Consider the following 12,300-nt stretch of genomic DNA (forward strand, 5'->3'; position numbering starts at 1 on the left):
TTAGGTTCAACAATTGCATGAGGGTTTTCATCGCCCATTTCCAAATGATTATTATGGAAATTCCTTGTCGTTAGTTTCGACTAAAATGAGTTTCAGCTGTAAAGAGAATCTGCCTGTCAAATAAGGGATTTTCCAGCAGCTATTGAAGAAACCACTCACAGAATTTATCACTCAATTAATTAACACCCCATATAAAAGTTGCATAATAAGAGAGTTACTGCACATTATTATAAATGATCTTTAAAATATCTTTATTAAGTTAAATGATTACCGTTTTTGCAAAAAATGTTCAAAATTATACTCATTTGTTCGATTAACACAAGGTTCGAGCAAAACAAGTTCTTCCGGAGTATTTACTGCTCCATCATGATACACCAACTCTTTCAAATAGCCCCACAGGAAAAAATCGCAAGGCATTTATTCTTCTACTTATTTTTTCTGTCGAAGAAAATCTAAATAAATTTTACTGGTCAGTCAACGTGGAAAAAAGTAGGGTCCAATAAGCATACCATTTACCACGTCACCCCAAACATTTCATGAAAATCTATGCGGATTTTCTACTTCCTATACAAATTTTGCACTCCATTTCTTGTAAATGTGGTCCCTCCCGTCTGTTCACAGAATTAATTTCGTAAAATAGTCCTTTCTGTCGAACTATTCTACAAGTATTCTTCTAAAAGTAGAACTATTCATTAATAATGATAATACTGTTCTTGTCGTAGTCTTCCACACTTTACTATAAGAAACTTGAACTTGAGTTGCTATGGCTCTAGTACTCATTGTTGGGTCGTCTACGATTATTTCTAAAATGTCTTATTCAGCAGTGTCTTCCAGCGTGACCTCGTTGTTCTATTAAATACCCTGTGTCACGAAGTGTAATAATTATTAACTAGATTTATAAACGTGGGGCCGGATGAAGGCTTAAAGGAAACCTTTCCGCAATCAACCTTCATTCTGCGGATGCAAATTGTTGGCATTCTTGATAGGTAAGTATTATGTCTAATGTAGTATGAACTAGTGTTCATTGATTTCGTAAATACAAAAAAATCCAACTAAACTTTTATTGTAACACAAAAATAACAAAAATAAATAATAAATATCTTACCTAAACTAACTCTACAGTAAAGAAAACCCATGGAAATAAAATAGGAACTCAAGAGTATCAATCAGTCACAGAAACAAATAAAAATTGAGGTTGTTCACCAACAATATTAATTTATACGAAAGCAAATAGTAAAGTAAACGTATCTATTGTCGGCAGTTATTTGTCCCCATTTATCGGTAAAAAAATAACAGTCTCAGATAGCGTATTTATAATTTTTATATCTTCATGATTTTATATCTTTCCGATATTCGGCCCTATTAATAAAAACGGCAAGAGCCGAACAGATATTAGCGAAAATAATTTAAATTTGACTAAGTCGAAGTGTGTTCATGCTGACAAGACTATTGTGGTTTCATGCGCTTAAAAGTAAATAAAAGTTAATCCCGTAAGTGCAAAGTTATTTGGTTTCTATTGAATGGGATGCCCTTTAAAACTATCAGCAAGTTCCATAATATTCCTAAACTAACATTGAATAAGATAAAAGACTGAGTTTCACTTGATACAAAGAAAGAAGTTGGTTCTAGAGCAAATATATCAGAAAACCGCACAGTGGCAGTGCAGTCGTTTGTCCAAGTCAGAAATTATTTAAAAGTATAATATTAAACTTATAATTGGTCGTAAATTGTGGAGACTGGCCATTTTTGATGAACCCAAAATGTAGTAATGACAAAGAGTGTTTAACAGCACGTACGCCGAAGATTATAAAATGTTATCTTTAGAGACTCGTAGAGCCGAAAATTTGGAAAAATAAAGTCATAAAATATTTTTAGTAAAACGTTTGTCCTCACGATCTCGTTGATTCTTGGTTTTGCAATAACGATCGTAGGCAACGAAGTTGATGCGATTGTGTTTCATCTAATACCACGAGAAATGTGTAAAAGAAAATAAAAAATTGTAATTAAACACTTTCAAGTAATCATGACTTAACTTTAAATGTGTTTATCTTTAAAAGCCTTACTTCAAAATCCCCCATTATACGTTTTACCGTAAAATAGGAAAAAATTGCGCTCTATTTAAGGCTTAGCATCATAATATGTGATGGTATAAAGAAGTTCCGATAGTTGAAGCCACAAATGTTGAGGAATCGATAATATAGCAGACATAATAATAATTGAAGACAAAATTCTTTGAAGTATCTATTTTTTAGCTTTGACAAACATCGACAAGTACATGAAGTCTATGATATATCGATAGCCACCCTATGCAATAAAATAAAAAGAAGCCATCCACCGCCAGCAGGGAGACCAACAGCTTTAACAAATGAGGAAGAGGCTAGTCTATCATTTAGGAATCAAAAGGCTGCAGAGTAGGGGTTTCCTCTAACTTGGTTGGACATGTTGGTAAAGCAGTTTCTTAATGCCCAAGGTAAAACCGTTAAGACCTTCCAGAACAACATGCCCGGCGTAGATTGGTTTCATAGTTTTGTGAAAAGCAACCCAATTTTGAGTGAACGTTTGTGTCAGAATGTTAAGCGATGCCGAGCTGAATAGAAATTATTGGCAAATATTTTGAAAGTTTGTCACAAAGTCTAAAGGGTGTGGCACCATGTAACATAGTGAACTATGATGAAACAAATTTGTGTGATGATCCTGGCAGCGTAAAGGTCGTTTGAAGAAAGACACAAAATATGTAAATAGAATTTTGGATTCGAGGAAATACAGCACTTGCATTCATGTAATGATTTCATCCACTGTGTCTTGAAAATTGCTACCTCCGTACGTTGCTTACAGAGTGCAATGCCTTTACCCTACTTGGATCGAAAATGGTCCCGATGGTGTACCAAAAGCGGTTGGTTTCAAGGCGCCATATTCAAAGACTGGTTCGAGAAAGTGGCTTTTCCGTACCTTAAAAGATGCGAGGGAAAAAATCTAATTGGGGATAATTTATCCAGCCATCTTTCCCTTAAAGTGATACAACTGTGCCAAACAAATAACATCGACTTTGTACTTTTACCGCCCAATGGGACCCACCTCATTTAACCCTTGGATGTTGCTTTTTTTGCACTGTTCAAAAAAGCCTGGAAACACATTTTGATAGACTGGAAACAAAAAAATAGAGGCGTCCTTTTTCCACGAATGTTAAGAACATTTTTTGACACTGTCGGGCTTAATGCCTGTAACAATATCCTGTCTGGTTTCAGAACTTGCGGAATAATTCTTTGTGACAAAAATGTTGTTTTAAGCAAACTTCTAAAGCTCATGCTTGATCAACTGGAAGAACAGCAAAACCAGATTGAGATTGATCGGCGCTGGTTTGAAACTTTTCTTGACTTCTTGCAAAACTCAAGAACTTTGCAAGAATGGCAAAATATAAAGCCAGGGAAAAAATTCGATGTAGCGCCAGGGAAAGGAATTAAGGCATGTGATTTAGGTCAGCCTTCAACTTCAAGAGAGTCGAGTAGCTCTGACGATGATTTATATTTAATTTTTTTTATTTATATTGTCTCTGATGCCATAAATCAAAACAATGACTCGATCTCGCACACAAATATTGAATCAGAGTTATGTTTTAACGATCAAAATTCCATTGTGAATGATAATTCCAGGTTTAAATGTCCCAAAAACACTAACCGATTTTTTATTTGCAAAGTTACTAAAGTTTTTCGTGATCAGTCTGAGCTTATATTGATAAATTTTTTGAGGCGGAAACGATCTGAGAAACTACAAGATTGTTTTAATTACCCAGATGTAAAAGACGAGTCTTTAATAAATCGAACATAATATATATTATTTCACTCTTTCCCAAAAATGTTTGCGAGATGTACTTTATGTATGTCTTAATATTCAATATTTTAATTCGCCGAAGGAAGTTAAGGTGCCGATAAATGGTTCGTTTACCTTACTGTTGCCTCTACTAAAGCTAACATTTTTAATGGAATGCCTTTGTTTCTTTGACCCAATGTTATGTAATAACTAAACCGGCATTGTATAACTGCAACTGCACTTGAACACATGATATGAACAAACAGACGACGTCACACACTACTATTCGCTATGAACTATACATATATAAATAATTAAGCAAAAATGGAATGCTTTAAATTCTAAAGCTTACACACAAAAATGCGTCTTATAATTTCACACTATTAGCCTATGGAGGAAGAGGAAATAATTTTTAAGATCCCATGTAATTTGGCATCCAAGGACGTAAAAAAAGCTGCTAAATTATACGCGATATACCGTAAATTGGGGCTACTTGCCCATCCCGAGGTGTCTTGCAGATCACGCGTATTTTAATTTTTTTTGGGTTGTTTTTTTGTGTTTTATTACCGTCTTTATGTTGTTACAGATCAATAAACATTAAAAATGGTTAGTACGTAGTCTTAAGTGATCAAGACAAGGCCTTTTTCAAATTCCAAAGACATTGGGTGTTGTAGCAAATTGGGGATTTCCTCTCACAATAGTTAATATTTGTAACAATTAGAAAAGTGAAAGGCTTAAATTTGTATAACGGTGACGAAACGACCGTGACTAATAATCCTGGGTCTAAAAAGATGGTGGTGCCAAGAAACACGCAGAAAGTGGAAAGAGTTCAAGACCATTCCAGTGCTACCATCAGCTTAATGGCTTATCGAAATGCTAATGGGGACCTTCACCAATTGTTTGCGTATAAAGCTTTGAATTTTTATGACAACTGAACGCGAAATGTGGTTCTTCCAGCTTTTCCTGCCTACGTCAAATCCACCGGAAAAAATAACGACCAAATGGCTCTTGGTGGTGATAACCTGGCATGTGGTCCAAATAATATGAAAATAAAATGGATAATAGTGAAAGGAAAATGGATATCGATCAGTGAAGAAACGAGTTTCGATTCCAAGGCTGTATCCCGAAAGAATAATTTCCGAACATACAAGACAGATTGTGGAAAAGGATAAATGTGCCATAGAATCTCAAATTTAGCGCAACTGGTTTGCATCCTGCAAATCCTAACGAAGCTTTCAAACGCATTCCTAGTAAACTAAAAGATGCAGACGGCGAAAGAGTTTTAGACAATAGCTTGGCTGATATGTTAAAAAAGCACCGTAGAACAAGGGTTGAGAAAAAACGTAAAGGAAGAAGTCGTACTGTTAGGGAAACTAATGTTACTGAAAATCCTTCAAACGTTCCTGAGGAATCTCGAACTACAGACGAAGAAGTGGGACTCTCTTCATCTAGCGTCTTGCCATGCACACAGCAACTCTCTACCATAAACAGCAAGAGGGAAAGAAAGAGAAACTGTCAATGTGATATCTGCAAGTGCGAGATTCGAAAGACAATGAATCTCCGTTCGATGACATTGATGTCGACAAGGACTTCCAAGTGACAATAATTAGCCAGTGCTTTTTTGGTAACATTTATGATTTTTTCAACAAATGTGCCTTATTTTATCAAGGGTTTTTAGTAAGAGAAAGTTTAGTTTTTTTTTTCCGTTGTTATGTTGTTATTTCTACGTATTTATAGTGAATTTGTTTTTAAGTTTCGTGTTTAAGTTGTAAAGTTGCAATGTTCGGCGGTACATTAGGAAATGTACTAAAAAGGTATACAATATATATATATATAATAGTTATAGTATATACTGCTATTGCATACCTTTAGCATATAGTAGCCCCATTTTACAGTAGACATTCTTAATTTATTTCCTCCTATGTAATATTTTCCGGCTTTACGGGGACAAAAACCTTTTACTTTTTTTAACAAACGAGCCGAAAGGGCCATTTTCTTCCCGTAAAGCAGAAAAGATATACTTTAACCCCTATTAGGGCAAACATGTCTATTAACAGTTGCTCTAGTATAGGACCTAAAACAACAAGTGGGGCATTTATATTCCTTTCTTTGATTAGGCTTTAAATGAGTCTCCTTATGTCTTCTCATAGAGGCTCTATGCACAGTTGTAAAAGAACATACCTCGCAGTTAAATATCTTCTCATGTTGATCCTAAAATTTTTCATTTTATAATAAAATGCTCCTATCAATAGCAATAACTCACTAAAATTAGTTGGTCTTCAGAGGAATGCTTGTTAATCTCACTGTTATCTTGGCTAGAATCATTATTTGACTTATGAACAGTTAGATGTTCATCAAGATGTTTGCGACTTATAGTCTTAAAATTGCAGTGACAGCATTGAAAAATTTCCATATCTTCTTGTGGAATTCCACTGTTGAACTTTTGGCACTTATAATCATCTAAAAAGTGCCATAATTAGATTTTAAGAATAAAGTCATAATTACATCAAAAATACGATTGGATGCGAGAAGACTCAAATGAATATAAACATTAAGTATTTAAATAACAATCAAATGAGATACGAATTCGTAGATTCAAATATTCTATGACAAATGAGAAAATGGATTTCTAGAAATGTATTATAAATAATAACATTATAGTCTTAGCAAATGTCGATTTTTTTATTTCAATCATTTGACCTTAAGATGACCATGTTTTGCCAACATTAGATCCCTTATAATTTAAATATTATTTAGTTCGGATTGGGTGATTGGAATCAAACGAGATGCATTTCTTACTCTATATTCTACCTTATAAATAATAATATAAAAATAGGATATTGCGTGTTCCGCGACGTGGTCTGCACTTTCCTCCCCTTCCAATACCAGTATAATGCATTGTCCGCAATACCTAGAGACTGAAGATATGTAGCATTTTAAGTGGCAGTGTCCAGTTAAAAGACTAGTCAAATTTTATGGCTGTTTAGCGTTGTAATTGTATACTGAGACAGGTACAGGCTCCACCTATGTTTGTCTTAGCCTGTCTCACGTCTCCAGGTGCTTCTGCCCATCTCAGGAATCTCCTGTTGTTAAGTAGAAACTTTAGTAACGCGATAGCTACCATTTGGCTAACCCGATAATAAATAAGCAAAAAATTAAGCAATCGGAATAAAAGCTTAAAAAGTCAGCGAAAACCATATCTTGATATCGTCTTTCAAACCGAACATTTTGGTAAAGTTAGTAAAAAATACTGTGGCGGTATTAGCAATGCCGCGAATATAGCGGTCCTCAGCCATTCCGGAATCGCAGTGACGCAAGCGGATACCGCACGGCATCTCTGGAGACGCATGGAGGGTTAGCGAATCCTCCGGAACCATGGTCTGCCGAGTATATAAGGAGCGCTCGCGGCCAGGAGCTAAGTTAAAGTCGGAATTTTGGAGGGACTTTTAAGTCGACATAAATACCAACAAATATTTCTAGTCGTTATAAGTAATGATGTTTAGTGTGTATGTGTAAAATTGTATTTTAATTCACACCTTAACGAATGGAAAAACCGTTACAATAGAATACGCTTAGTAGAATTTAATAGAATATGCTTTCTACCAAAAAATACCTTATTTTTAAGACACAATTTCAGTAGCTCTTGATTATGACCATTTTAATAAAATATTAGAAAGAAAAAATAACTTACTTACAGAATACCATAATACATGCTACATTTGGATAATGATTAAATGGCCAGCTTATTGAACGATAAACAGTAATAAAGGTATAGTAAGCATTGAAAAAAAGAAACTTTCAAAGCAATAGTTCCAAAGTCAAATTCATAAATCCAAATTCTCGACACGGTTTTCTACAATTCTACTGCTTCTTTAAAATCCAAAAAAAAAATTAGATTTTTAAAGCACCTGTTGATATCATAATTGATCGTTTATCATTTTCATTTTCAAGCTCAATATTTATTTACTCACAAAGCTAAAAACAAATCTACTTTCAAATCTAATAATATATCAGTTTTCCTCCTTGTAGTACAAATGATTAAAAGAGTTATAGGGTTAGGGTTACATCGTTGAACTAAAGGAAGAAAATTTAGTCTTAAGAATTTATTTTGTATTTATTGATTATTTTACTTCAACAAAAATTTATACACTTATACACATTGGATCTACAACAACTTATAAAATAGTGCTTATAAGTTAATGAAAATGTTTTCCATTTTCTTGTAAACAATAACAAGAAGTGTAACCAACTAATAAACTCTTTTTAAGAAGGAAAAAGGCCATTGTATATTATAAGCATTTTTTGAGGTTCACTACGTTTTTTATGATAGTACAGGGTGGCCAACTAAGAATGCGAGGTACTGTAGGTACTGAGTTTTGCGGTAAAAAATATTATTACTAAAACGGTAAAGAGAAAAACCTGGAAAATATTTTTAAGTTTCTAAGTTTTTGTCGATTTTGATATATTAACCTAACAAAAAAATACTTGATCTTTAAAGTAGAGGACAATCTGAAACTTTTTTGTTTGACAGTTTTTGCTATATCTCTGAAAATAAAGTGGAGAGGTATCATTATATCAACAGGTGCTTTAAGAATGTAATTTTTTTTGGATTTTAAAGAAGCAGTAGATTTGTAGAAAAACCTGTCGAGAATTTGGATTTAATGAATTTGACTTTGGAACTATTGCTTTGAAAGTCTCTTTTTTTCTATGCTTACTATACCTTTATTACTGTTTATCGTTTAATAAGCTGGCCATTTAATAATTACTTATTAATCTATGTAGCATGTATTATGGTATTCTGTAAGTAAGTTATTTTTTCTTTCTAATATTTTATTAAAATGGTCATAATCAAGAGCTACTGAAATCGTGTCTTAAAAATAAGGTATTTTTTGGTATTGTAACGGTTTTTCCGTTCGTTAAGGTGTGAATTAAAATACTTGGTGTACAAAAATAGCCAACTGATTTATTTTACACATACACACTTAAGATCATTATTTTTAACTACTAGAAATAATTTTTGGTATTTATGTAGATTTAAAAGTCGCTCCAAAATTTCTGACAAAGGTTTCCGTAAAAAACACCCTGTATATTAGAAATGGCTTAGTCGACTTTAACACAATTGTATTCTTTAAAAAAAAAACATTTTTTGGCTTTAACTGTTTTAGTATTCGAAGTTTTGTTAGTTTCACATTTCACATTTTTTTGAACATTCAGGTTTTTTGAACACAGAAATAGTAAATTTTCTCAAAAAAATTAAATGCATTAGTGTGACTTTATTCCATGAAAAAGTAGCTAAATGATGCCCAAACAGGCTCGCGAAAACCACATCTCGACATCTTATTCCTAACCTAAAATTTGGACCTAATTTTTTTTTCGCAATTATCAGCAGGCCATGAAAAGAAGCCATAGAAACAAAAAAAGAATATTTAATCAAAACATAAATATACTTCAAATTGTCAATAGTATCGCTTACTTTTGTATATTTTTTTGTCGTAATAATGCGATTTACGAACGATTAAGCTGTGGATTTGCTTACCGTTTATTTTGAATGTATTTAGAATGCCGCAGTAGCAAAAAGAGTTTACGCGGCTTGATATCCAAATTGGCGTCCTTGCGATGTGACAGTTTTTCCCTGATTAGTGGCTAACTTAGGTACTTACTAACGAGCCAATAGTAGTTTTCGGCCTACATTTCAACGGCAACGAACAACGGTTCAAAATATTTTGAAAGACCATAGGTATGATTAAATGACCGTTGCAATATACTGACTTGTTTGAATTTATCTAATATTTATTTTAATTTTTACTAGTAATTTTAATTACTTTTAGAATGCACCCATATCATGTCTTCGATCGGAGGTTGGACTATTGTCATTGGATGTTGGGTATGATTCGGGAAAATAGAGAATTTTTATTCAAAATTCTTTGAGCCGATGAAGCCACCTTTAATAGCGGCGGTAGAGTCCTGATCCGCATTGATTGCGTGAAGTTCAGCACCAAAAGTCGTTGGAGCTTAAATATGTGGTGTGGTATACTGGGAGGCAGAATTATTGAGCCATACTTTTTTGAACAATCCCTCAATGACTAAGTCTGTCTTAACTTTTTGACCCATGCTATTAGGATTGCGGCAAAACATTTTTTTGCAGTTAGATGATCGCTCCGCACATTTTGCTATTGCTAATCGCGAGAGCACTTAATGCAGTTTTCATTTTTATGTATGAGGTCGAATAAAGGACATTGTGTTTCAGAGTCAACCTACCAGAAAAGATGTGAAAAACCATATTCGCAATGCAATTAGAAATATACATAGAGCCGAAATTGAAACTGCAGTTCTGTCTACCCATGAGAGGCTTCAAGAATGTATAGAGCATAATGGTCAACATTTTGAACTTCTACGGAGGCATTAAAAATCTCTTTCTTTTAAATCGGTCCTTTTCAGGGCCACAAATTAATATAAAAGAAAATTCGAGAAAAAACTAATTTAAATATTCGTATAAATTTTCCTTTGGCCTAAATGTTAGGTTAGGAATAAGATATCGAGATGCGGTTTGGGCACCATTTAGCTACTCCTTAATGAAAAAAAAAATACCAATGGATTTATTTTTTTTGAAAATGAAATTTACCTGTCGGAATGTTCAAAAAAAGATCTCTGGCGGCGATATGTGAAATTAACAAAACTTCGAATACTAAAAGAATTAAAGCCTAAGAATGGATGTTTTTAAAGAACACAATTCTGTTAAAGTCGACTAAACCATTTCTAAGATACAGGGTATTTTTTACCGAAACCTTTAAATATCCCTCCGCCACTTTAATTTCAAAGATACAGAAAAACTGTCGAACAAAAAAGTTTCAGATTGTCCTCTACTTTAAAGGTCAAGTATTTTTTTGTTAGGTTTATATATCGAAATTCACAAAACTATATCCAACTCGCTTAGCAAGAAGCGTAAAAGATTTTTGGGTCACAAAAAAACAACAATTGTCAATTTTGTTTCTTAACATTTTCATTTAGAATGGCAGAATGTTAGGGATAGCGTTAACTTGACGAATCATGATTTCATAAAATTCTATTCTTTTATCAAAATCACCCGCATAGAGTTCTTGATGTATCTGCACTTTATATGGATAGAGTTTATGCATTTCAGTGCCTTTCTTACTATCCACAAAGAGCTGGTGGGCTTTGCAGCAAATAATCCCAAAGCCTCAATTTAAGCTCCTTCATTCATCGCTCGGGGATTATTTTATCTATTGCTCATCGAACCAGTTTCAATAGACTTTGCCACCAAATCCAGCACATATCGGTGACTTACTTCAATCATTTTTCAGATTTCTTTCATTCAAAACCAATACTGTCGTTCGTGCGGACTTTCCAACCTCTCCATAAATGAAAATAATTTCAGTTCTTTCTTGAATAGAATAAACCATTCTTATATTTTATGCACTTAATAAAAGTTATCACTGAATAGTCCAAAAAACAAAAGCAAATTAGCAATAATATTCCTGTTTTGGCTAAATTTTCTAAAGTTGGTTCCTATTTTTGCCTAAAAAAACAACGTATTTTTAGATATTGTTGAGAAAATCTTCTTGTGGAATTTTAGTGATAAGACATCTAATCAACGCAAATTAATGTACTCGAAGTATCATCGTAATTTTATTACCTTACTTTTTAATGATTTTTTTTTTAAAGGTGAAAACAAGTGTTCACTACAAGGTTGATAGGAAGGGGAAGAATATTTCTGTGGCCTCCAAGGTTATGTAAAACAAGGTAAAAAAAAACTGAAAATAGTTTTCAAAGAAAATCAGTTTTCAAAAAAGTTAAGACTTTCATTCTATTCAGATAGGTTACGTAACGTAATCAAATGAGAATTTCATACATTATCTCATCAGAACCTTGATAATATTAGTTTATGGTGAATTTAGATAATCATCTGAAGTTAAAGGAAAGAAATGTTTCAGTAGCATATGAGTATTAAATATTATTCAAAATGTCTATTTTTGAAATGGTTTAACCCATTTACCCCTACCGTCCTTTTAAAAGGATTTCAAAAAGAAACCTGTATTTTTCTGATTCAGCTGACGGTTTGAAGATTCAGTCGCCAGTGTCACATTATATTTAGTTAACATCTTAAACAAGGTCAGTCGCGATCGTTAGGATTTTGTTAATTTTTGGATCGATAGTGACGAATAAAACACGCTGTGTTTCTAGTGATTTTGCAATGAGTTACTCAAGGTAAGATATGTTAAAACTCGTTTATTTTTTCGTTCTTGTTTTGATTGTTTTCAACAAATAACATAACATACTGACCTTTTTATATATTTGTGGTTATGTTTCACACTTCTTGATCAATCCAGGAGCGTTCAATTAAACGAGTCCTTTTAAAAGGACGGTAGGATTATATACTACTATGTGGTTTTTTACAGGTATTGGAAAAAGCCACTAACCATGGCACAACTCTTAGAGGAATTGGAGAATAACTCTACGTCGGACATTCCTACA

The 12,300-nt window shown here is 33.3% G+C and overlaps 1 protein-coding gene across 7 annotated transcripts in view; it reads right to left on the minus strand.

Annotated features, from left to right (window-relative positions):
- Nucleotides 1-251: 251 nt before the first annotated feature.
- LOC126736796 (zinc finger protein 64-like) overlaps nt 252-12,300 on the minus strand; it is a 39,993-nt gene continuing 27,944 nt past the window's right edge. The window contains exons 8-12 of one of the 7 annotated variants that reach the window (XR_007660776.1): nt 6,071-6,267; nt 5,674-6,018; nt 733-861; nt 510-685; nt 252-452 (exon numbers count right to left, since the gene is read on the minus strand). Coding sequence is in view for 4 of the 7 variants with exons in the window: in XM_050441348.1 (XP_050297305.1) it covers nt 5,830-6,018; nt 6,071-6,267 (386 nt within the window). In the remaining 3 variants the exon portion in view is untranslated. Of the gene's footprint in view, nt 453-509; nt 686-732; nt 862-1,047; nt 6,019-6,070; nt 6,268-6,596; nt 6,891-8,373; nt 11,345-12,300 lie in introns of those variants that run through there. The other 6 variants (XR_007660775.1, XR_007660774.1, XM_050441349.1 and 3 more) reach the window with 6 other exon arrangements.

The sequence above is a fragment of the Anthonomus grandis genome, chromosome 5 (genome assembly GCF_022605725.1).
Source record: "Anthonomus grandis grandis chromosome 5, icAntGran1.3, whole genome shotgun sequence".
NCBI classification, from domain to species: Eukaryota; Metazoa; Arthropoda; class Insecta; order Coleoptera; family Curculionidae; genus Anthonomus; species Anthonomus grandis.